This window comes from Argopecten irradians, chromosome 1, assembly GCF_041381155.1.
Source record: "Argopecten irradians isolate NY chromosome 1, Ai_NY, whole genome shotgun sequence".
Classification (NCBI taxonomy): domain Eukaryota; kingdom Metazoa; phylum Mollusca; class Bivalvia; order Pectinida; family Pectinidae; genus Argopecten; species Argopecten irradians.
In genome coordinates this window covers 38,173,432-38,201,423 of record NC_091134.1, presented here as the reverse complement: position 1 = coordinate 38,201,423, position 27,992 = coordinate 38,173,432, and the positions used below count along the sequence as shown (strand labels likewise).

Here is a 27,992-nt window from a genome sequence, read left to right as displayed (position 1 = left end):
TCACTGTCTCCTATCCCGTAAACTTTTAGCCAATCAAAACCGGCGTTGTGTTCTCGTCGATTTTTCGCCATGTCGAGCAGTAAAGCTGCACAGTCGATCAATTCGAGGGAAGAACTGAACGAATTGGTCCGAAGAAGAACAGAAATAGCGGTACGGAGATATACATAATGTCACTTTTTGTTGATTAAGTCAATATAGTGGTGTAAATTTCGATATTGTGCGGAGAATGTAGAAAATTCTTTTCATATGCACCGATGACTGAAAACAAAGATGGCGGTTCTTCGCACCAAAATATTGCGAGACCGAAAGCCGGTGACATAAATTTTCTGTTTTGCGTCGATTTAGTTAATGTCATTCTGACTCTTCAGGTTATGAACAATGCCCATGGTGTCAAGACTAATAGGTAAATCTAAAATTTTAATATGATAGTTTAATTGCACGAAAAAATTAGTATTTTTGTATTGATATGGGATTTCTCAAATGGCGCCAAATACGAATAACGATTCAATAATAGTCAATATTACCGGTAAAAGTAAAATCATATTTGTTTTCGTATGGAATTTTCCTAGTTAGCCTTAAAATCATCATCTTATCTTAATTAACAATTTAATGGATGTGTTGTTTACTATCGACTTGATAACTTTCTAATTTATGTCGTATAACTCTCCAACAATGTTGTAACTGTTATAGCACCAGACACTTTTGAAACATTACGTCGTGTCTAACGGTAACCTCTAACTTCTGAAAGGCGATTTACTCGATGCTGATGGTTACCCATGGCCATAGCTGCAATATTGTAGCTCAAAAGACTTTTAGACAGAAAATGGTATCGTCTTTAGAGCTACAATTGGTGCCTATTACTGCTAATGGAGCAAAGTAATGATTATGCAAACCATTATTAAACGTCTGTTTGTATTTTATCGTACTTGTTCGATAGCGCTAACCTACTAGGCAATAAAACTGAACCACATTTATTATCAAATTCTCATCGAGGCATTTTTTTTTACATAATACATATAAAGGTCTTTCTGAAGGGAATTGATACGGCAAGTCCAGAAATTATGAATTTGACGTCGTGTGAGCGGTACGGTATATATTAAGAATGGTAGTTATGTTTGTTTTGGACAAAATAATATGTAAATGCATGTATACGTATACAATAATTGGAAACCTACAAAAATTTCTGAGGCAGTGCTCCACTACGACACATATATAGGGACCAATTTGTACCCGGCCGAAAGGTATAGTAGGCCGGGTATGTATATTCGTTCTACCATGGCCACCTTTTCAAAGTTGGGATTGTGACAATATGAAAATTAAATCACATTTAAATAGTCAACAATGTCAAATTCCTGCCTCTTTTTTCATAAATTGATAAAAAGTTTGGCAAAAACAGCCTTTAAGGTGGTTTGATACAGTTATGCGTAAAAATTTACCATCATTTAATTTTCTTTGAAATTTGCTCACTGAAAGATTGGTTGATAAACTGTTTATTAAAGGGACAATTCACTCACGCTAATTCTTTTACATAACCAAGAAGCAAAATATGGCATAAATGTATTGTTTTACATTTCTTATGAAACATATAACATAAGATATTGACAAATTCCACGTCATTGTTTTGTATTTTAATTGATACCGTTGTAATTACAAATCGTTGATCAATACGATAAAGCAGGTACAATAGGTACGCTGTACCAATATCCGAGCCAAAGTCACGCACGTTAAACAAATGAACTACATAACCACTGTGGAGGTGATATAATGATTTTTTTAGGCAAGACAATTCACCTAATAAGGTAAAAACATTTCTGTCAGAGCGATTTGAGCTGTTCTAGACAAAAGTAGCATTACTCTACGAGCAAGGGACTGGGTTCGGCATACAAGATATTCGACCACAATTTGTAATGGCAGACAGCGAGTGAGTTTGAACATTTCACACGCATTTCACCACCATGGGATTTTCTGACATATCACAGTAAAACCGACTGATCTAATTCCCATTAGAACTGGGGGTTTTCCGATATATATACAAATTTTAATGTTCTCGTAGAATGAATTGTCCCTTTATGGCTTTTATTTGAAATTTGACCAAGCAGTTTTGGAAATATTGCACTCTCAATAACCTTACTTTACCGTCTGTTTTTCTCAAAATACACTTTTACACACATATTTTGAAAGCTTGGTAATTGACTGAAACATTACAAACAACAACATTTTGTATCTTTAATATGTAAGTTTATATGGCTATCAATGACCTTATATAATGTCGTTCCCACTCTTAAATATACATTAATTGTGAATTTGTTACCCGAATGCGTATAAATGAGGTCTAAAAAGGGCCAATTTTTGCATTTGAATTTCAATTTAAATACCTAATTTCAAAAAATTGCGTCGTTTAATTTTCTTTATTTTTTGTCCACATAATAAGTCAGTTGTTTCAGTTACGATGGAAGAATATAAAAAATATTGACTGTGAAATTTTTGAGTAATTAGCCTTTCTATACCCCAATTACCTAAAAATGACTTTTTCACAATTATATAATTATCTAGACCGAAATCGAGCGGTAATATTTTTATAAAGTACATCTTATATATTCAACATTATAAAGTGTAATAGTCTGATAATATAAATTGTTATAACTGTTAATTTTATGTCACGATGCCACCGATTCGATGCTATACAAAGCCAAGAAATGGCACAAATGACCTATTATTTTGCCTGGATATAATATTGGTTTAGCCAAGGACGTATATGAGAAGGATAAGTCACACTGGGTTTTGGGGAAGTCCGAGGCAGGCGCTTTTGTGTTTGTGCACTGACCGTGACGTTGGGCGACGACTGATTTTCCTTTGATATCCGCCGGCGCAGCCTTTGATGTAGCTTGCGGGTGCGAGGGTTACCGTCTTACTTTCTGAAGCGGTGCTGTCATTTCATGGGCTGTCAATTTTTTTTAACGAAAATTTAAGACATATCCCCTAAATATTCCGTCTTTAAAGCAAGTTATAAACGTCGTGAAATTTAATAAACTCTACAATGGTGTTTCGTTTGACTCGATAAGACAAGTATTTGTTGAGAAAAACGGTTTTTATTCCCGGTTCATAGGCGTCTCGCGTGGTGTTTAGTAATGTAAAGAGACAGACACGAATCCTTCTCACTTATAAATCCTTGGTTTAGCGGAAAAATATTTTATCAAAATCTATTTTTCCATCGTCAAGATATCTTATATTAGCTTCAGTAGCCGTTTGAGGCAGATATTCAAGCATAAATTAGAATTTTGCCCCAAAATTGTAGCCATGAAAAGCATGTGACAAGGATCGAAGTTGATAACTTCAACTTGATCACAAATATGTTGAGAAAATTGATGTCATCATACACAACTGTATGTCTTTGTATGTTTTTTTGTGGAGATATCTGTATATCTAATACATGTACTAGATATATATTTATTATCCGAAGTAAACTAAAACAGATTTTTGGATCCTCAAGATTACCTGTACTGTAAGTGTACGCCTAAGAAAAAAATCACTGATTCTGAATCCTCGATCTACATTCAGCTGATTACTGTACTGTAGATAGGGAAATAATTAGTCTATGCCTTCATGTTCATGTGTAGTTTCTATATCACATATATACTCAGTGGTTTTCCTTCCTATATATTTGCGGCCGAAATTTGGCCCCATTCCCAATTGTATTTCTTGTTATTTTTTCCCAAATCTATGTCTAAATTCCCCAAATCAGTGAGTTGAAGCGTATTTTGTGCAAGGAAATTAAAAAATTGCGGAAATCCCAAGACTTAATGTTGTATTTTAGTATCCATTCTTACACTTGATTCTTAGAGAAGCATAATTGTCTATTTCTACCTTTTCCAAAATTTCCATTAACACAGTTTAAATTTTTCATTTCCTACTTTTATCACACAAAATTTCCCAATTTTTACCAGGTGGCAATTTCCCAAAATACCCAGGGGAAAACACTGATACTATTGTTGTTGATACTAGCTTTCATGTGCTTTTTCATAAGATAGTATTTGATCAACTGAATCAGAGTACTCCCAATACATGCGTCATCTAAATACAGTAGGTATATCTTATCGTACATGTATACAGTAAATAAGGTCTTGTTTCCCGAACGTGTTGATCATATTAGCTAAACATGATACATGTAGACATCGAAATATGCAATATTCATGAAATATACTGGCTTGTACATATTGAACGAAAAGCAGGGGTGGGGCACAGGGCCTCATTACTACTTATTACTAATGATGATATATATAAGATAGGTCACATAGTAATGTATGTAAATTGACGTGACCTAACTATATATCATCATTTGTAACGAGGCCCAATGGGTGAGGATTACTCGGCAAAATTGGAATATCTTGATTTAATTATGCATTTTCCTTAAAACACATACATGTATATTAAGTGTCAAATATTCACAGTTTGACGGAGATGAACGGAAAATGTTTTAATCACTTGATTGTTATGAAATCTCATTTTATTCAGTATCAGACCGTATCAGCATATATATATATCAGTCCGTTTGTATGAGTTATGCAATTTGCTTCTCAAAAGATACATGAAGCTTCATGTTATATTAGCCTAGCCAAATTCAAAGATCTGACAACATTATTTTTTTCTAGTTTGTCAAAGCTAGGCCCTGCACCTACCGTACAAACTTTGATTTTCACACGGTATCAAGCTTTCGGCAAACCAAACTAAGTACAATATCGACAAATACGCCGTTTATCAATTATACTGTCCTGGTTTTAATGTTAAAAGGTAAGATATCGTTAGAAGGATAACATATAGATAGCTATTCTTCATAATCTTAGTCACAAAAGAGTTTTCATGTGCAGTTCCGAACACACTCATTGACCCGAGGAGGTTCTAGTGAACGGCACATTCAATCACTGTTCGGAACGTCCTTAAATCCATCTAAAACAAAAATTTACATAGATCTCCAAACGTAATCTTTCATGACCCAGACAAAACATGGTCTGAATTATCAAAACTGTGTTGTTTGCAGAGTAATATCATCGCTCGGGAAATGTTTTGGTATGAAAATTCCCTACACTGATCTTGATCTGTCCTATAAATAGAAAAAATGATTTGCAAAGTCACTGAAACGCTTATTTGCCTTCACTTTAACTTGTATTCTGTCCGCTTGAATTCACATTCCATTTTTTGTAGCAACCAAGTTCGCATATTTAAACTAGGTTAAAATGTTACTGAAAGGAAGAATCATACTTAATTGGCTAAAACAATACTTTTTGAGGCCCCAAATTATGGTTTTACAGTATAAATGAGATAATTAAATACCTAAACTGTAAATTAAATACCTAAACTGTAAGAGTTCTAAATATTTATACTATTCCATTTTTCCTTTTGCCTTCATCTGACGTTGGAATGAGCATCAAATAAATTTAAAGAAGCCTTCGAAAATACAGAATGAGAGTCAAGAGTCTGACAGCAAGATAACGTCTGATAAAAAGAATAAACTTAGTCAGGGGGTTATGATATCGGCTTCATTCTATGATAAATAGTCTTGATTCTTGTGAAACCAACAACAGCATCCAAAACACGAAAGTTGTAAGGGAGGTAATTCTTTCTTAAGACTTAGCTTTGACACAATAGAAAGCTGGTCTGGGTCACATATTAATTTAAAGCATTTCTGATCAGACGACAAAACACAAGGTAGTCCACTATGTCAATTTAATCATTTTATTGTTTACACAATTAATCCCCACCATTGATTATTCAAATATCTTTAATATTTATTCAAATGCAAATATTATACCAACAAAAAAAATGTTTGTCATTTTACAAGAAATTGATCAGTAGATGATAGCCTCTTTGATTTGACTGATAATATTAGACACAAACACTCATTTGATTCTCTGTTTTGAAAGACATTTTGATGTATTTAAGCATGACAATTTAGATTTAAAGATGTATGTTTTATTCTCTTTCTATAGGACACCCTTGCCAACTTAGAAAGACAGATATATGCTTTTGAAGGAAGTTATCTAGAAGACACACAGTTATATGGGAACATTATCCGAGGATGGGACCGCTACTTGGCTAATACAAAGTAATTATTAGAGATGAAGAAACATTATTTTATGTGCTTGTGTATATGAATGACTACTACAGCATGGTATTTTTTGTTTGTTTGAGAGTTTATGTTTTACTGTTTTAGTAGACAAAATTGTTCTAGTAATAATATAAATGCTAAAATATGTATTGTGAGCCTTTTCATATGTAAATTAATTAACCTAAATACAATGTAGTAGATGACTAATTACACATGTATTTTAAATATAAATATGTAATATTCAATTTGGATCACTTAACATAATGTCCAGTTGTATTTTACTTTAGAAACACAAACAGTAAAGCTGACAAAAGGAACAGAAAATTCAAAGAAGCTGACAGATTGTTTTCGAAGTCTTCTGTCACTTCTGCTGCAGTAAGTAATAAAACACTACTTGTCTACTTCATAATATAAGTTTAGAAATACTGAATAAATACTATATTTACAGTTATAATAAACATCTAGGAACCTTGATGAAAAATGAAAATTACATTGTTATAACTATGAATTCATCATAAGCATGTTTGCTATAAACATATTTTACTGAATGTTTTATTAATGTGACTTTAGGGGATAATGTGTTGCTATATGTTCAAATTTGTTAAACAGTTTGACAGATGTATACAGTTAAAATATTTGTCAAAATCAAGAAAACTTGATTGAAAATTTTTACCTAGCAATTGCAATTCTCATAATTTACCATTTAATAGCTACATTTCAATTTCTTAAGTCATTCAATATCTGTATGTAAATTAATTTTTAAAAATCTGATTTTAAACATGGCCCTCAAGAAGCTCTATACACAAAATAAAACTGATTGACAATAATAAAATGTACAAACTAACACTCTGAAGGTGTTGTGATTGGCATCAAATTTTAATATTAAACATGATTTTCCTTTGTTGTTTAGGCTGTTAGTGGATTAGCAGACAACAATGATAAAAACAGTGAGTATCTCTGTATATGTTGAAATCTTTATTAGATGCGTCATAAGAACCAAACATAGGATCAAGCATCATGGATACAAAGGGAAAAAATATGTAGAGATGTTTCAAAATTTGTATTGGAATATTATTTTATTTACTCATGGAAGATAACCATGATTAGCTTAAGCACAGGTTTCATTACAGGCGGTACTCGGTACTTTTTGCCGTTTAAGGTAGCAGAAAACAGTAGATTTGGACAATCTATGAAAATAAGGAGCAAGCCTTAGAAATATAGATATAGTCATTTAACTGTAAAAAATACTTGTACAAAAGTATTTATATTATTAATCAGCACAACTTTTGCAATTAAAATTTGATATTTTGATACAGATTTGGCCATATTCTGTGCTTATTCATGCATATGAATACCATGGTAACAACAAAAAACTACCTGAAAAATTGAAAAATATCGTGATTTAAATTGAAAAATATCGTGATTTTTAGCCCAAAATTGCAGAAAATTGTACTCATTTTTTCTTAAGACCTACCTTAAATTGAGCACTTCTATCACATTGGTAAATTGGTAAAATAAGCTAATTTATTTCATAGGTAGATCGTGTGGATTTTTCATTATTTTTGCCTAAACCCGTGCCATGGATTTTCCTTCAAGTAAAGCTAGCATTTCCGGTCAAGAGGCACTTCCGGAGTAGCCCAGAATTGTAATCTCTAACCCATTTTTGTTATGTCTATTTCTGAAAAAATCGAAACTTAAATCAAACCCTCCATATTTGATGTACCAATTTCAGAATATATTTGATTTTTATTTTTTATGCATGGCTCAAAACAGGGGCTCCACACTTAATAAAAATATAGACCAGGGCCAGGCTGTTCTTCTCTTGTCTGCTACCTAAACCTGGCTGTGGTACCACCTGATTTAGGCTAAATTACATTAGATAGCACAGAAAAGTCACCCCTGAAATTGCAATTGTTCGCTTCTCCTGAAAGATAATGAAACCCCTGAAAGCATCAATAACGTTAACTGAAAGAGTGGAACTGTTCCTATATTTTGATTAAGAGTTACCTCCCATTCCCTAAAAAATATTTATTCTTTTGTAGGAGACCGAGAACCACCATCAAGCCCAGACTCTCAGAATAACCAAAACAGTGCCAACACACCTCAGACCAATGGGCAAGGACCAGGATCCCCTGGGGGCCATAGTAGTTCCCAAAGTCATTCAGGCAAGATACACAAAGGGGGAGGCCCTATCCGTCACAAAAAGGGCAAGAACAAGTCACGCCACAGGTAAGTTACGAGAAGTGGAGATTTCTCAGGTGGGATCAATATTTTAGAAGTTGTTGATTGGATGTTAGATAAATTGTAAGATGTTGTATCAGGATACTTCAAATTGCTTTCTAAATCTAAGCACAAGTGCTGCTTTGATTTTCTGGAAAATAACCAATATCTTTCTCTTCTTACATTTTATGTTTACCTTTAAACAGTCATAGCACAATATAACTTAAAATTGTTTAAACAATCATAGCACAATATAACTTAAAATTGTTTGTGTTACTACTTTTCAAATCTAAGAATATGGATCGTGAACATAAATGCTAAAAAAAGTTAGGAATTGAAGATTTCTGTTCAATTATCATAACTGTTAAAAGATACTGTCATTTTCCATAATATGTTTTTAGCCCACCATCATCAGATGGTGGGCTATTCAAATCGCCTTTCGTCCGTGGTCCGTCGTCCGTCCGTCCGTCCGTCCGTCCGTCCGTCCGTTAACAATTCTTGTTACCGCTATTTCTCTAAAAGTACTGAAGGGATCTTTCTCAAATTTCATATGTAGGTTCCCCTAGGACCCTAGTTGTGCATATTGTATTTTGGGACTGATCGGTCAACAAGATGGCCGCCAGGCAGCCATCTTGGATTTTGATAGTTAAAGCGGGTAAAGTTTGTTACCGCTATTTCTCAGAAAGTACTGAAGGGATCTTTCTCAAATTTCATATGTAGGTTCCCCTAGGACCCTAGTTGTGCATATTGCATTTTGGGACTGATCGGTCAACAAGATGGCCGCCAGGTAGCCATCTTGGATTTTGATAGTTAAAGTTTGTTACCGCTATTTCTCAGAAAGCACTGAAGGGATCTTTCTCAAATTTCATATGTAGGTTCCCCTAGGACCCTAGTTGTGCATATTGTATTTTGGGACTGATCGGTCAACAAGATGGCCGCCAGGCAGCCATCTTGGATTTTGATAGTTAAAGTTTGTTACCGCTATTTCTCATAAAGTACCAAAGGGATCTTTCTCAAATTTCATATGTAGGTTCCCCTAGGACCCTAGTTGTGCATATTGCATTTTGGGACTGATCGGTCAACAAGATGGCCGACCAGCCGCCATCTTGGATTTTGATAGTTAAAGTTTGTTACCGCTAATTCTCAGAAAGTACTGAAGGGATCTTTCTCAAATTTCATATGTAGGTTCCCCTAGGACCCCAGTTGTGCATATTGCATTTTGGGACTGATCGGTCAACAAGATGGCCGACCGGTGGCCATCTTGGATTTTGATAGTTAAAGTTTGTTACCGCTATTTCTCAGAAAGTATTGAAGGGATTGTTCTCAAATTTCATATGTAGGTTCCTCTAGGACCCTAGTTCTGCATATTACATTTTGGGACTGATCGGTCAACAAGATGGCCGACCAGCAGCCATCTTGGATTTTGATAGTTAAAGTTTGTTACGGCTATTTCTCAGAAAGTATTGAAGGGATTGTTCTCAAATTTCATATGTAGGTTCCCCTAGGACCCTAGTAGTGCATATTGCATTTTGGGACTGATCAGTCAACAAGATGGCCGCCAGGTAGCCATCTTGGATTTTGATAGTTAAAGTTTGTTACCGCTATTTCTCAGAAAGCACTGAAGGGATCTTTCTCAAATTTCATATGTAGGTTTCCCTAGGACCCCAGTTGTGCATATTGCATTTTGGGACTGATCAGTCAACAAGATGGCCGCCAGGTAGCCATCTTGGATTTTGATAGTTAAAGTTTGTTACCGCTATTTCTCAGAAAGCACTGAAGGGATCTTTCTCAAATTTCATATGTAGGTTCCCCTAGGACCCCAGTTGTGCATATTGCATTTTGGGACTGATCGGTCAACAAAATGGCCGACCGGTAGCCATCTTGGATTTTGATAGTTAAAGTTTGTTACCGCTATTTCTCAGAAAGTATTGAAGGGATTGTTCTCAAATATCATATGTAGGTTCCTCTAGGACCCTAGTTCTGCCTATTGCATTTTGCGACCACCATCTTGGATTTTGATAGTTTAAAGTTTGAAAAGCAGAAAAAAGAAGTGTAAGTTTGAAAAGCAGAGAAAAGATCCCTCTTTCATTTGTCAGACACCAAAGATAAATCTTTGGTAGGCGCCAAGATCCCTCTGGGATCTCTTGTTTGAGAACTAATTTAGTGGATGCTTATGAAATTTCATATTTTTTCCATTTTAGAGTTGATGCTAAGCTGAAAAAAGGGAGAGATGTAAGTGTAAAATTATTCATGGAATAATACCATCTATTGTTTCATCTTCATTTTCTCACAGAATTTCTTAGTATTTAAACATTTAGTAATGATAAGGAAAATTTGATGCCTTTGAAATGTAACTGATAGTTTTAATATTTCCTTTTAAAAAGCCCATGTGTTTATTTTAAAAGAATTTTGCTCTTAAAATAGCATACTAAATTATATCATTTCAAACCATGGGAGATTTGCACTTAAAATAACAAACTAAATCATGTCATTTCAGACCATGGGAGATTAAGAGCTTACCTGGTAAAGCAGAAGTGAAGAGAAGGAATCATTTTCAAGTCCCATTCTAAGTTCCATGATGTATGTTTGAGGACCACCATCATCAGAATGCTTTTCTAAATATCTTTTACCTAAAACATTCAGAGATGCTTCAAGTATTTATGAACTAAAGTATTAGTTAGAAAAGATTCTACATCCTTGGAGCAAAGCTCAACAGTACGAGGTGCAGCTTGTTACCTTTGACCGGGCTCTGTGAGTCTGTATCATAAGGATAGAGTGACACTGGACGTTACTGGAATGACCACCTGCTGGACAGAGTGATTACCCAGTGACCTTGGTCAGTTGACCTATTGAGCTGTTTGACCAGTTGTAGTTCCTGTTTTGAGAACAAGTGTTGTCACCCACCATCATTATTGTTGTACAGTTTAAATCAAAACAGAAAATTGTGGCGTCTTTATTTTAAGTTACAAGAAATTTTGTCTTGTTTAGTAGCTACTCACAAGCTGTTTTTGTTTGAAAGATCAAAGAAGGTAGTTTGATAGCTTCAACAGGCTTATTTCTAATAATGGTATGCCAAATATTCTGATTTTAACTGACTGACGTTTAAATAAGTGATTTATACTTGTATGAAACTTCACATATTAAAATCACCTTTATATATGTAACACTAGAAATCTCCTAAAGGACGGGAATAAAAAGCATGCTATATATTCAATAACTTAATGAGAAAGAACATATAAAAGTTTTAAAATTGATATTGATATTGCATGATATAATACCCAAATAAACTTTTTATTGAAATTATAAATGGAAAAATTCAAGCTATTAAGCTCAGTAGATTTTAAAGTCAATGAAGACGACTGACTTAATGTGCAGTTAAGATCATGTCTGAATGTTGTAAATCGTTGTACCTCTAGGTTAGGTAATTGAACCACATATTACAATGTGTCAAGGCATGCTATATGTGATATTGTAGCTTAATTGCTCCCTATTTCAGTTTTGAAATTCATGATTTGAAATCACCATTAAAATTTGTCATCTTGCGATTAAAGAAAATGTGTTTGTGTTTTTTTCTCATCTGTAAAGAAATGAAATAGTATAGCAACATTCTTTAGATTTAATTGCATTTAAAAGTCCTGGGAACAAGAAATCCCAAAGAAACTTTGATGTACACAATTTAATGACAATTAAAAAAAGATCCCTGTTTTTCTGTTCTTTCTGTTTTCTAGAAAGGACTATGGTTTGGGCCCTTATTGCCCCCCAAATTCATCAAATTTTCAACTAACATTACGAAATTAAGCTGTTGTATCTGAAATATTTAGTACATACCTGGTGTATTTAAGATGGTAGTTTTCTATGATTACTACTCTAGTTGCCATGGTAACCATTCAAAAATGTAAATATGCAAAATTAGTCATTTCCCGCCTATTTTGAGGTAGTTTTCCTTTAAGAAACAATAGTGTGCAATCTTTGACAAGCTATGAAATTGAACGGCGATTGAAAAGTCCGTCATCTTCAAATAACTTATTTGAAGTTCCAGGTTACATACCGGTATACTATTCAATAATTAGCTAATTACTGATATCTACACACACATAAAGTATTACATTTAATTATAGTCGATGGTAAATTACCCGTTGCTTGTTTCCTCCTCTTATCGAGTTTTCAGTAGCTATTATAGGTGCAGTAATGCAAAGTCTTAGTTGACCTATTGTAATCGCTATTTATCCATTATCATCCGTAAACAATTTCATTTTCAACTATGGTCATCTGTTCTTCTGATGATAACCATGAAACCTCGATACAATGCACCTCATACCGAGCTTGCTGGAAATTCCGAATGAATGGTTACAAAAGTTGTTCACCCAAGGTCACGTGTGTCGAATATGCCAATAACCAAGAGTCAAAGATACCTGATGTTGGGCATACTTGGTATTCAGCATCCTGTGATAAAATGCTTTGTACAAAGTTTAAATTAACCTTGAACTTCTTTAAAGATTGCAAGAGATAAATAAGCTAAAACCTTACACAATCTTAATAGTATCTTCATCCCAATCAATCTTGATTATATTGGGATGAAAGGCTCATATACCAAAATAATGACCTTGCCCGTTATGCAAGGTCACGTAGATCAATTAAACAGGCCAACATCTCACAAATTATTGGTAATACATGAGATGCCTGACTCGAGGACAAGGACAATAATGAATGACCTTGGCATCAATGACTCAGATTATCGGATATAGATTTGTGATTGTCAGTATAGAGACAGATTATCAGATCTGGAATGCGTTGGTTGTAATGGATATAAACATTATCAGATATTGGGATGTTATTGTCAGTAGACGGTACGGTATTTTGAGTATCATGTGTATATCAACCTTAGGATGAAACAAGACTGAAGTTTGGAAAGTAAGATGAGAACCAGATGCTACAGATAAGTATGCATGTCTGTTTATTTATAACTCTCTAAATTAACCAACATAGCAACACATACTCAGCACTTCAAATAGCACGAGCATAGTGTATACGCTATGTGTCTCACTCATCGTAACGGGAAGGAGCAGGGATGTAATATTCACCGGCTGTTCTATGGACCAAAGCTATTCGACAGACGTCAAACGCCAACGTGATTTTCTGGTGTGTTTTTTACATCCGTGCTGTAATTACAACAAAGAACCCGGATGTTGGCGAACGTTCAGATTTCACCTATACGATGTAAGTTCAGCATAAAGAAACCAACCAAGAAAATGGCGGATTTTGATACCTGGACGCAACGCCATCTTTCGCGAGTGGCAGACGACTTCGATGCCGCGGACAGAGACAAGAGTGGGGCGCTGACATTTGAGGAGGTCTGCGATGTCCTGAAGACTGCGGGATTTAAAGGAACAGAGGAACAAGCCAGGGTAATTACGTTGCTAGGTATTGGTAAAAGTTGATGTTAGATGATTTGATGTACTGTGGTTAGCTATAAAAATTTCATTGTTCATTTTATTCTTATCTATTTATGTTTAAAGTCTTAAACTTAATTGGTATTTACATTGTAACCTCATTAAGATGCTTAATTAAATTATCAAAATGGGGCTAATTTGTAATTGCATGGTCCTGTCATGGAACAATTTGGAAAGTGTCTGTGATATGAATTGAATTGGAGCGTTTTCATGAAGTCCCTGATCAGAGATTTATGCAAGGAAGTGATACAGACTCTGAGTCACGTGCCTGTATTCTATTTTAGATAACGTTTTATACGAATGGATGTGCAAAAGCACGTCAGTAAACTTAAGTAAAGATAGCGCGATACTAGCGAATACATGTACATGTAAACTTAAAACTCCGAACATGAACATACCCCGATACGAGCTCATACTGCTACAGACAGTTCGGTGATAAAGCAGTCAGCTATTTGAGATTAAAATTCTTTAAACATTTGAAATCTTTGAATGAGCATGTGTATTGAAACAGGCAAACGTGTTCGTAGACAGTTAGCTAAATATGGTAAGGCGTGATAGTTCAGTTTACAATGTAGCGGGATAGCATTTTTCTGAGTTAAAATTTACAGGGACATGCGAATTAGTTAAAAGGTCTTAATTAAGAAAAAAAATGGTAAAAACCACAACATGTGCTTGGTATTTGATCAATTAAAATAGCACGGAGAGTTCAAATATCATAAGACTGATATTATCAATTTGAAAGTAAGATTAAAAAAAAAATACTGTCCTTTACAAGATTAAAAGAAAATCACTGTCAAAGCTCCTAACAAGATCCTAACACAACAATGGTTGATATTAGTAAAGGTAAATGGGGTAGCCTGTCAATAATAATCCATCGTTAGCTTCGTTCATAACCGTCATCATCCTTTTACATTCAGTTGCAGTCGATTTTATCTTTCAACTATAATGGGCTTGCAGCAGAGCCGAGAGATATAACCCGCAACAATGTCCAGCTGTTTCAGTCGTGGGGGTTGGGGTGTTGCGCGCGACTCACAGCATTATAAAATCGGATCGTGTAATTGAAAACACATTTTGGAGTAACCAGTTTATTTTCAGAAAATAATCATAGGGACATGAAAAGAAATTACTAAAACTATTATGTTCACATGAGAAAGGGGTGGTGGTAAGGAATATTGCAGAACAATGAATACGAGAATGATTAGGAACTTGCTATCTAATTATTCGGTTACTTTGTTTATAACATAAATAAATCGGATTGGGTCGTTTATTATACAGACAAAGGGGAATGCTAGTATCAAAAGCACGCCAAATACATGTGTTGTTATAAAATAAAAATCACGAATCTCATAGGAAATTGCCATTGAGACATACAAGAATATATAGATATTTACATAACCTCTTCAAGCTCATCAAAATGCTCCTGTAAGTTTTGCGTCTGGAAGTTATTAGCCAACAACATATACAGTCTGCTTTACGTACCGGTAGCATTATGTTTACAACCAATTTCCTGTCTAAGATATTTTCTAGTGGTGAAAGTAGGGCCTCGCTAAATCATGTATACGAGCATTTTTAACATCATTTTTTTTCAATAAATTGTTTTGACCCTTTTGGAGTAACGTTACTGATTTTTAGGGATTTCCATTCATTCAGGATGGAAATCCCTATTGTTATTGTTCTGTTTTTTCTTATTATTCTTATTATTTCCACGAAACCTTCTTAACACTTTTTCTCAAGAACGGAACAAGGTACGACGCTCAAATTTGGACACGTTATGTAGGTACATGAGTGCTTGAAACGTACGTTCGATTTTGTACGATAAAGGTCAAGGTCAAGGTCGCAGGCGTAAAAAACTACTTTTTTCGAACGAACTTTAAATGCTCATAACTTCATAACTATACGCTGTACATCGTCCATGTTTAGTTATTCAGGTAGATCGCGATATTGAAAGTTTTTTTCTCATTACATGTTATCAGAGATTATGTTTAGGTCATGAGTTCGCTAGAGGGTCAAATGAGGTCAAACAAAGGTCAAATATGAACTTTAGCGTAGAAATGTTCTGAAGAGCGCATATGAAAGACCATGTTCTCAGGAACATAAAATGACCAATTTCAAGGTCATATGATTCAAAATGGCGGAGATATAGGACATCAAAAATCGAAATTTTAGTTTATATTTGTCCCTGCGCGAGACGTTTCAGCGCCTTTAAATCTGTATGTACAGTCTTCATTTTTCGTACCTGTGTTGCAGGAACTTTTGTCTTCAAAAGTTATGAATTTCAAGGGGTTATATAGAAAAATGGCGGAAATATAGCTCTCCAAATATGGCAATTTGTTCCATTTCCTTATTTTTCACCGTAATTTGTGAGATCGTAGCGCCTTTATAATTTAATGTAGGGTGTTGATTTTTTGTAAATGTAGACTTTAATATATTATCTGTATCTTTAATATATTATCTGTATCGGGTTTCAATTTCAAAGACAAAGCACTGAAAATGGCAGAAATATAGCCCTCCGAATATGGCGTTTCGTTCATTTTTTAACGTTATTTATGAAATTTCAAAGATAAATGTTTTGAATTGGATGTGAAAGATCATGCTCTCAGACACATAAAATGACTAATTTCAAGGTCATATGATTCAAAATGGCGGAGATATAGGACATCAAAAATCGAAATTTTAGTTTATTTTTGTCCCTGCGCGAGACGTTTCAGCGCCTTTAAACCTGTATGTACAGTCTTCATTTTTCGTACCTGTGTTGTAAGAACTTTTGTTTTCAAAAGTTATGAATTTCAAGGGGTGATATAGAAAAATGGCGGAAATATAGCTCTCCAAATATGGTAATTTGTTTCATTTCCTGATTTTTTTCCGTAATTTGTGAGCTCGTAGCGCCTTTATCATTTCAGTTAGGATTTTGATTTTTTGTAAATGTAGACTTTGGCCTATTGTCTGTACAGGTTTTTAATTTGAAAGACATAAATTTGAAAATTGCGGAAATATAGCCCTCCGAATATGGCGTTTCGTTCATTTTTTAACGTAAATTTTACCGTAATTCATGAAAATTCAAAGAGAAATGTTTTGAATTGGATGTGGAAGAGCATTCTCTCAGATACATAAAATGACCAATTTCAAGGTCATATGATTCAAAATGGCGGAGATATAGGACATCAAAAACCGAAATTTTAGTTTATTTTTGTCCTTGCGACAGGTATTTCAGCGCCTTTAAACCTGTATGTACAGTGTTGATTTTTCATACCTATGTTGTATGAACTTTTGTCTTCAAAAGTTATGGAGTTTAAAGGGGCTATATAGAAAAATAGCGGAAATATAGCTCCTCAATTAGGTCAATTTGTTCCATTTTCTTATTTCTTTACGTAATTTCTGAGCTCGTAGCGGCTTTATCATTTATTGTAAGGTGTTGATTTTTTTGTAAACGTAGACATTGGCATAATCTCTGTACAGAGTTTTAATTTCAAAGTAATGAATTTGAAAATGGTGGAAATATAGCCCTCTGAATATGGCATTTCGTTCACTTTTTAAAGATGCTCCACCGCCGACAGAGCATAAATTATATTCATCATTTGAACAATAATCGTGTATATATTAGTCTAATTAACACAAAAAGTAATATAAAATAATTTATTTTGCCTTTGGTGCATGCGCATTCAGTAGTTCATTCCATATAAGATATAGTGGTACGGAATTTTTTCGGGATGCAATTAATTATTTTTCACATTTCTAACTTGAAGTAAAATTAGAAGCTCAAACATTTCAATGATGGTAATGGTGTAAAGTAAGTAACTTTTGTAACTGAAGAAAAATACTAAATCATCTGCTCCTGTTTTTAATAGTGAAAAAATACCATTTGTCAGCGGTGGAGCATCTTTAACGTAAATTTTACCGTAATTTATGTATTTCAAAGAGAGGTGTTTTGAATTGGATGTTAAAGAGCATGATCTCAGACACAGAATATGACTATTTTCAAGGTCATGTGATTCATAATGAAAACAGAAAACATCTTTAATTATGAAATTTTTAATTAGCCAGCCAATCAGCGGCCGGGTTAAAATTATATCCTTGGCTCAATCTTGTATACACAGGGGCCGTTTCGAAGGTCTTTTTTTCATTTAGTTTTGAATACTTTTCGGGATGTTTTAAGTTCTACATGTACACGTATATATGAACAATGTACACATGTTTGCGTAAATACACGTACATGTGTAGCTACACCGCATACATGGGAGGCCGTCCTTACGTGACCCTAGCTGTTAGTAGGACGTACATTTGAACAAACAAACAACAAAACTAGATTTAATCGCGATCAAAACACGGGATTTCAATGCAGCAAAATTATCATGTTATCGATCAGACAATCACTTTAATACGTTTTCTGTTCGCATCTATTCGAAATATCTGTACTGATTTGTGATCCCCTAGATGAGCATTCATAAAAGTATAGTTACATTCTGAGTGGTTCGTCTCTTTATGAATCAACCAACTGACGAAAACAAACATTTGCCTATGAAAACACTATGAATACACTATGAATACAACGATTCTCGTGCATCGATCAGCTGATTTCAAACAATGCGCCAGTTTTATATAAATAAAAAAAATAGTCCCTTACAGTATTTTATTACAAAATATCTTATGTGTTGTTTCTTGATATAGAATCAACTAAGGTTTACTATAATAAGTCAATCAAATCTTATTTTTAACTATATTTCTTGTTTATCGTTTGTCATTTGCAAACCAAGGTCGACCGGAAGGCTAACGCGCTCCACGGGATTTGTAGATAGCTTAGAACTGCTATTCATAGCCGATATGAAAATTAGAAAAAATACATCCAATCCCTATAAGTATATACATGCGTCCATTCGAACTTTTTTTTTCAAGACTCCAATAATATACAAAACAAATTCAAATTCCGGAACTCCGGTAAATTCGTATAAACTAAAGTTAGAACCAATATGCGGAAAGTAGTAAACGTAAATTATCTCCCCTTTGACCATACACTCTGTATCCCAATAAATATTATAAAAAGTGTACATGTACACCACAGACTGAACGAACGGTCGAAAGAACGAACAAACGGACGCCCAAAAGAAAAAAAAAGAAATAATAAATACCGAACGAAAAGAGCAAACGAACAAAAAATAAAAAAAAAGAACGAACGAAAAAAAATAATTATATACGCAATGTATCTAGTAGTCCGCTATGTATCTAGTTGTATACGGGTTTCAACGTGCCCTTCATTCCACTGTCTATACACACGTCCTTACAGACAGAACACACTGCTTCCATATATGATTGTATTAACTCAGACAGACAGACACACAAACAAATACACGAACAAATGACAGACGGACAGGTGGGTGGAAACGCACGATATGATGATCACAATTTGCACACATTGACGAACAAACAGCGCTGAAAAAAGTTGAAAGTTAAAGAACGGATAACGATGAAATCAATATGCACATAAATAACACATAAATAAAATGGCATATTTTTTGTTTTGCCTGCTGTATAAAGTACATTAAAGTCTTAAGTAGTCGAAGTTGGAGGGACTATCTTAAAAAGTTCTACTCATCTGGACTTCGACGCATAAACTGTAGACAATGACCGACAAACTTTCTGTCGATTTAGCTACCTACTGGGTCTAGACAGTGACCATACTTGTGGTTTAGATGATGTTGTCACTTAAATTTTTTTAGTTTAAAAAGATTGTTCAAATTACATTTTAATTAACCTGATGCAATAAAATCAACTAAATGGATCACTACCTGCCGTGTCTCTTGACTTTCAAACTGTATTATTAGTCTGTTTAAAAAATACACTGTGTAGAGACACATATTTACAACATTCAACAAATGCAAGATAGATGGAGGACAAATTATATAACTTTTTTGTGGAACATACATGTGCATTGAACGGATCACTGCCTAAGATGGGATATTAAAATATACTATATATATAAATGAAATCTCAACATTTTGTGTGGTTTATGTGAAATGAAGCCGCCACTTTTGTATAAACAAGTTCTGTATATTTTATATGTGGTTATTAACACGTAACACTGCGCGTCTCATTGGCGGCCAGATCAAACAGCATTCAGTGGCGTATGAAGATGAAACGTAATGGTGGGAAGCAAATTTCCTTGTACACATCTATAGACAGCGGCGTCGCTAACAGGAAATTATTGAATACGGGGATACGGGGGGGGGGGGGGGGCAATTTTTGAAAGCCCCCCGCTTCCTACGCCCCTGGCATTCAAACAACAATGTATATGTGTTAATATTATGAAAATGTGAAAGCACATCTTTAATCAAAATCTTTGTCCTTATGCAGTCTCGAGATGATCTCGTCGACCGGTCGCGATCGTTATTTAACTTTGATGATCAAATTGCCAATTTCATGAGCCAATATTTCTGCCATTTTGTATGATATGACATTGAAAATCAAAATTGTTATAGACATCGTTCCATAGTATATGCCTACATGAATGTGCGACAAATGGCCATTAAACACCAAATTGTAAATTCGCTGAGATCCCGTGAAAATCATTCAAAGGCACTGACAAACATGTATGAAGCTTTATATGCAGCCGTAACAAGACATATTTATGTAGTATATTAGTTCTTGTCTTTACGCTTTATGTATGTTAAGATGAGAGCTTTTGTGAAAAAGTATAAAATGACCGACAAACTTGTCGATTTAGCTACCTACTGGGTCTAGACAGTGCCCATAATTGTGGCTTAGTTGATGTTGTCTATTAAAGGTTTCTAAGTTTAAAAATATTATTTAAATTGCACTTTAATGGAACTGATGCAATAAAATCATCTGAATGGATCACTACCTGTCGTGTCTCTGGGCTTTCAAACTTTCAACTTTATTACTAGTCTCTTTACAAAATACATTGTGTAGAGAAACATATTTACAACATTCAACAAACGCAACATAGATGAAAGACAAATTATATATTTTTATGTTTCTGAAACATACATGTGCATTGAACGGATCACTGCCTAAGATGGCATATTGAAATATACTTTATCTTTAGATTCAATCTCAATATTTTGTGTGATTCATGTATATGTATATGTTATGTTTGTTTTATATGTGATCATTAACGCGTTACACTGCGCGTCCAAGTGGCGGCCACATCTAACAGCATTCATAGAACGATGTATATGTTAATATTATGAAAACGTGAAAGCACATCTTTATTCAATTTTTTGTCCTTATGCAGTCTCTTAAATGCATTCTACTGTAGTATATCTCTGGTTTCATTAACTAGTAAGTGAGTTAAATCATGGTCAAAAGGACGCAATTCGAGATGATCTCGCCGACCGGTCGCTATCGTTATTAAACTTTGATGATCAAATTGCCAATTTCATGAGCCAATATCTCTGCTATTTTGTATTATATGACCTTCAAACTCAAAACTGTTATAGACATCGTTCCATAGTATATACCTACATGAATGTGCGAAAAATGGTCATTACACTTCGGTGGGATCCCGTGAAAATCATTCAAAGGCATGTACAAACATGTATGAAGCTTTATAGGCTTCCACACCCGTGATAACACAGCATTTATGCACCATATTAGTTCTTGTCTTTATGATTTATGTATGTGTTTAGATGAGAGCTTGACCGACAAAATTGTCGATTTAGCTACCTACTGGGTCTAGACAGTACCCATACTTATGGTTTAGTTGATGTTGTCACTTAAAGATTTTTACATTGAAAAAGATTGTTTAAATTGTATTTTAATAGAACTGGTGAAAATAAAATCAATTGAATGGATCACTACCTGTCGTGTCTCTGGACTTTCAAACTTCAAACTGTATTACTAGTCTCTTTACAAAATACACCGTGTAGAGAAACATATTAATTAACAACATTCAACAAAATTAATGCAACATAGATGGAAGCAAATTATATATCTTTTTGTGAAATATACATGTGCATTGAACGGATCACTGCCAAAGATGGGATATTAAGATATACTTTATCTATAAATGAAATCTCATTATTTTGTGCGATTTGTATGTAAATTTGTTTAATTTTTGTTTATACACAATACATATACCTATATTCATATATCTGTAACAAGCTTGATTTATATTTTATACTGAATTTACCTTATGTTGTAATCAGGGCATCAATTACAGACACATAGGGAAAAGGAGAGGGGGGGGGGGTGTCAGGGAATAGAGTTGGATGAGGGAGTCAGACAAGGCCTTTGTTTATTTATGGGAGTTTGGCAGGTCATTTCAATTGAGGTCAAGCAGTCAGGACTATTGTCATTATTTTGTTCTGAATATCTAAGGGAGGGTGTTTATGCATAGGGATGTTATTCAGCCTTGGGCTGTGATTAATTGCTTTAGGGTCTGGATAAGGAAGGGCAGTGATGTCAGAAAGGGAGTGGGGTCTTACACGTGGTGTGGGTGTGTGTACATAATTTAGGGTATTATAGTTTAGGGGATCTAGCCTTTAACCAATCAGTAGAGGACACTTGTTTCGACAGCGTCCTAGTTAGTCTTGGGCTGATTAGTCACATGACTAAGACAGTCAATTATGATTGGGCAAATCTTATGTGACAGGAATATTAGGTACTAGATAGCTGGGCTCTGGTCAATTTCATAATTCCTGGAACAGAGTAATTTGCTTGTTATTGTCCCAGATACTCCTAAAGTTTATGTTGTTTTGTTAATTACATAACTTTAATTATATTTTATTGTAATATGCTTTCTAAAGATATTTATCAACATATGTTAATATGTTTTGGAGTTACTCAACACAACATACACGCAACACACCGCATACATGGGAGGCCGTCCTTACATGACCATAGCTGTTAATAGGACGTTAATTAATCAAACAAAATACTAAACAAATTACAAACAACTGGTTGCAAACAACAATTTTTACCCCCGATTCAGATAATTGATAGATCAATTAAAATAATTTTCTGAAATGAATAGGTACGCAGAGGATTTAAACTTGATACCGGTTGAGGTTGTACCCCTGGTAAATAAGGTTGTCCCTGAAATAAAAGTTATACCTATATATAAGATCTATCAATTAAACCAGAGGATTTAACTTGATACCGGCTGAGGTGCTATCCCTGGTAAATAAAGTTGTCCGTGGTAGAAAAAAAATTCTTAACCTGATACCGGTGGGGACGCCCCCGGTAAATAAGGTCCCCGGTAGGAAAATTGACTTCAAACCAGATGGGTCCGCCCCTGGTAAATAAGGTCACCCCTAAATGCATGGTAGAAGTCTACCTGCAATATTTCTAAAGCATAACCTGATACCAGATGGGTCATTCCTGGTAAAATTAAGGGTAGAAGTCTACCTATATAACAAGTATATTTGTAGTCATACGAGTAACTCCCAAGAAGCCACATGTTAGGTTATTTAGTCATAGTTTAGATTGTAGGGGTTTATTTGTAAATTTCATAGTAGGATTTAATTGCTTTTGAATTAGATAGATGTATCAGTAATAAAACAATTGGAATATAATCTTGCCTCATTGTATTGTGTGTAAAGTGAAATAGAGTCACCGCTTTTGTATAAACAAGTTCTGTATATTTTACAGTATATTTAGTGATTAACACGTAACACTGTGCGCCTCAGTGGCGGCCTAATCTAACAGTATCCAAAGAACGATTATATATCAATATTTTCAAAACGTGAAAACACATCTTTATTCAAATATTTTTTCCTTATGCAGTCTTGTAAATGCATTCTATACCTTTAGTTTCATGGCCAAAACGACGCAATTCGAGTTGTCTTCGTGACCGGGCGCGATCGTGTATTTAACTTTGATAACAGTATTTTGATGGCAATATTTCTGCCATTTTGTATGATATGACCTTGAAACTCAAAACTGTTTTAGACAACGTTCCATAGTATATACCTACATGATTACTTTGATGACAGTATTTTGATGGCAATATTTCTGCCATTTTGTATGATATGACCTTGAAACTCAAAACTGTTATAGACATCGTTCCATAGTATATACCTACATGAATGTGCGACAATTGGCCATTAAACACCACATTGTAAATTCGCTGAGACCCCGTGAAAATCATCCAAATCATGTACCATATTAGTTCTTGTCTTTACGCTTTATGTATGTTAAGATGAAAGCTTTTGTGAAAAATGTGTAAAATGACCGACAAACTTGTCGATTTAGCTACCTACTGGGTCTAGACAGTGCCCACAATTGTGGCTTAGTTGATGTTGTCTGTTAAAGGATAAAATCAACTGAATGGATCACTACCTGTCGTGTCTCTGGACTTTCAAACTTCAAACTTTATTATTAGTCAATTTTCAAAAAAAAAAAAAACTGTGTACAGAAACATAATTACAACATTCAACAAATGCAACATAGATAGAGGACAAATTACAATGTACATGTATATAACTTTTTGTGAATCATACATGTGCATTGAACGGATCACTGCCTAAGATGGGGTAATAAGATATACTATATCTTTAAATGAAGCCTCAACATTTTGTGTGATTTATGTGAAATGAAGCCGCCACTTTTGTACAAACAAGTTCTGAATATATTTTATATGTGGTTATTAACACGTAACACTGCGCGTCTCAGTAGCGGCTAGATCTAACAGCATTCAAACAACGATGTACATGTATATGTTAATATCATGAAAATTTTTGTCCTTATGCAATTCTATACCTTTGGTTTCAGTAACTAGTAAGTAAGTTAAATGATGGTCAAAAAGACGCAACTCGAGATGATCTTGGCAATTGAATTGTCAATTTCATGAGCCAATATCTCTGCCACTTTGTATGATATGACATTGAAACAAAAATGTTCTAAACATCGTTCCATAGTATATACCTACATGTATGTGCAAAAAATGACCATCATACACCAAATTGTAAATGCGCTGAGATCCTGTGAAAATCAGGAAGCTTTATAGGCATTCGTTACAACACAGCATTTATGCACCATTAGTTCTTGTCTTTATGCTTTATGTATGTTTAGATGAGAGTATACGTGAAAAGGTCACTTTATAATTACTGATACCATTGTAAAAATGTAAAATAAAATAGCAGACCACAACTTAGCTTCATGGTCGGACCGTGTGTATTTATTCTTCTGCACTGAAGTGGAAAATATCATCACTTGTAGGCAGTAAATATACTCACTTGTAGGCAGTAAATATACCGCAAAAATAGATTTTGAACACTTATTTGACTTTGTAAAATTAAACTCTTTGCATTGCAAATATTGCAATTCTCAAAATGTTGGTAACTTTTGGCGGTGAATAACATATTAAAAGATCTTCTTGTTTCAGTAGTATGAAACTTACGACACATATAACTTGAACTATGTTGTGCTCTTGGGGCAAGATTTGACCATTGTGACCTTGAATTCATGTCAACGTAATTCGATTGTAAGCGTATACATTTATACCATACATGAGCTCAGCTGATGTTTCAAAGGAATTGTGTTAATGTAAAATAATATTTTAGCATATAATTCAACATTTTACTACCGTGACCTTCAAGAGTGATTTACGTCATACAATAAAAACTTATTGTGACATACGGCAATCGGTCTTTGATGTAAAGATGTTCTACAACAATTGTACTGACGTAGCATATGTGACTTGTATGACCTTGACTATAATTTTAATTTTAATCTTAATTCATGCAGGCACACATGTATGCCATAGGTGTTTGAAATATGAAATCTGTATAATCGAGTTTGATGACGTAACAGAGTCACAAAGTTTTGGCGTAAAACTGTTAAAGATATCTGTCCATGCTATGTCTATGCAAAATTCAAGCATGTATGTTAAGTATTAAAGGCGCTGAAATCTTGTGCATTTTTGGCGGGAAAATGGCAAAATCGCAGTTTTCTAAGGTCTATATCTCCGCCATTTTGGTTCCGATGAACTTGAAACTTTTCATTATATATTTCTGAGAGCATGGCCTTTCAAATCTATCTTTCAAAACTTTTCTGTGGCAATTTTCGCTTTTGGCATTTGTTTGTACCCGTAGCGAGCTCTTGACCTTGACATAATCTCTGATAACATGTGATGAACAAAAATCGCGCTTTGTCACGATCTACCTTAATGCCAAAACGGGGACAACGTACAGCGTACGGTTATGAAGAAAGGAACGTTTAAAATTTGGTCGAAAAAAAGTAGTTTTTTACGTCTGTGGCCTTGACCTTGAACATTTTTTTGTGAAAAATCGAATGTACGTTTCAAGATCTAATGTACCTACATAATGTGTCAAAAGTTGAGCGTCGTACTGTGTGTCGTTCGTGAGACATCCTGCTAACAAGATTTGTGGAAATAAGAAAAAAAAAGGAATAATAACTCGATTTGATCTCGATCAAAACACTGGGTTTCCACCTATGTAATGATATAAGTAATGTTAGCGAACAGACGATTGCTTTAGAACATAAAAATCATGACACTATGTCAATGTCTACATTTACAAAAAATCAACACCCTTCACTAAATGATAAAGGCCCTACGTACGAGCTCACTAAGTACGGAAAAAATAAGGAAACGGGACAAATTGCCATATTTGGAGAGCTATATTTCCGCCATTTTGCTATATAGCCCCTTTAAAATCCATAACTTTTGAAGACAAAAGTTCATACAACATAGGTATGAAAAATCAACACTGTACATACAGGTTTAAAGGCGCTGAAACGCCTGCCGCAAAGACCAATATAAACTAAATTCCGATTTTTGATGTCCTTTATCCCCGCCATTTTGAATGATATGACCTTGAAATTGGTCATTTTATGTGTCTGAGAGCATGCTCTCTCACATCCAATTCAAAACTTTTCTCTTGGAAATTTCATAAATTTCGGTAAAATTTAGGTTAAAAAATGAACGAAACGCCATATTTGCAAGGCTATATTTCCGTCATTTTTAAAGCTTTGTCTTTGAAATTGAAACCCTTTACAGAATATATGCGAAGGTCTTCTTTTACAAAAAGTCAAAAATAAAAAAATATAAATTTCGATTTTTGATGTCCAATATCTCCGCCATTTTGAATAATATGGCCTTGAAATTGGTCATTTTATGTGCTTAAGAGCATGTTCTTTCATGAGCGCTCTTCAAAACATTTCTATGGTAAAGTTCATTTTTGACCTTTGTTTGACCTCATTTGACCCTCTAGCGAACTCTTGACCTAGACATAATCTCTGAAAAAAAAGAATAACTAGATTTGATCGCGATCAAAACACGGGATTTCCACCTATGTAATGATATAAGTAATGTTAGCGAACAGACGATTGCTTGAACGAACGGACGATCTCACTCAATATTAATCAGAAAGCGTTTCTTACGAAAGTAGTCTGGTCCAACTGAAAAACAGATTTAATTAATTCGACTTAAAGATCGTCTGTTCACTAGCATTACTTATATCATTACATAGGTGGAAATCCCGTGTTTTGATCGCGATCAAATCTAGTTTAAAGTGGGTTTTTTTCCTTAACGCATTTATTGATTTATTTTAATAGATCAATTATCAGACACATCGTGAAACTTATACCAAATCATTGGAAATAAAAAATATGTTTTCAAGTTTTTCCCTGTTCCTAATGATTGATTATATTCCTGGATGTTAGATGGCCGACGCAGATCTCGCAAATCGTTTATGTTCTAATTACTCCAAACAACAGTGTAGCAATAAACCGTTCTTAGTTTTTAGAATATCACTTTATACAACGTCAACATAATGTTGTAGACCACAACCAATCCCCATGACACAAACCATAATATACATGAGGCTGTATTATTTGTAGGTAAGCTACTGGTACAAGGACAATACTGTCACATCACTCCGCTAATTACATTTTAAACAATTTGACGTCATATATTGGTTCCGCTTCTTAATCATTTTAGTTCTTTATATACATACTGTATTCGACGTAATTGGCGCCCCTCCCCTCTTCTGGAGGAATTGATTTGTTTGTCTGTTTGTTTGTTTGCTTGCTTGTTTGTTTGATTAAATTAACGTCCTATCAACAGCTAAGATCATGTAAGGATGACCTCCCATGTATGCTGTGTGTTGTCTGTATGAAGTGCGTGGTGCGTGCTTTGGGAGACTGTGGTATATTCGTGTATAGTGGATGTCTTGGCCTTTTTATAGTGCTATATCACTGAAGCATGCCGCCGAAGACATTATACTGACGGGTGAACCAGTCGT

The 27,992-nt window shown here is 34.4% G+C and overlaps 2 protein-coding genes across 2 annotated transcripts in view; both read left to right on the top strand.

The window, feature by feature from the left end:
- The first annotated feature begins 1 nt into the window (after position 1).
- Positions 2-11,888, top strand: LOC138326977 (chromatin modification-related protein MEAF6-like). The gene is made up of 7 exons (XM_069272940.1): positions 2-150; positions 5,985-6,100; positions 6,391-6,478; positions 7,014-7,050; positions 8,146-8,332; positions 10,525-10,555; positions 10,821-11,888. Exons 1-7 carry the CDS (start codon positions 70-72, stop codon positions 10,833-10,835), a joined length of 555 nt encoding a protein of 184 aa, XP_069129041.1. The 5' UTR covers positions 2-69; the 3' UTR covers positions 10,836-11,888.
- A 1,405-nt stretch (positions 11,889-13,293) lies between these two features.
- Positions 13,294-27,992, top strand: part of LOC138326970 (calmodulin-4-like) — a 46,250-nt gene continuing 31,551 nt past the window's right edge. Inside the window, exon 1 of the mRNA XM_069272935.1 lies at positions 13,294-13,728. Coding sequence (XP_069129036.1) covers positions 13,507-13,728 — 222 coding nt within the window. The 5' untranslated portion in view covers positions 13,294-13,506. The remainder of the gene's footprint in view (positions 13,729-27,992) is intronic.

Coding starts and splice junctions, on each gene's coding strand:
- LOC138326977 (XM_069272940.1), top strand. CDS start 70: ATGTCGAGCAGTAAAGCTGCACAGTCGATCAATTCGAGGGAAGAACTG. Junction 6,101..6,390: donor CGCTACTTGGCTAATACAAA/GTAATTATTAGA, acceptor ATTTTACTTTAG/AAACACAAACAGTAAAGCTG. Junction 8,333..10,524: donor AAGAACAAGTCACGCCACAG/GTAAGTTACGAG, acceptor TTTCCATTTTAG/AGTTGATGCTAAGCTGAAAA.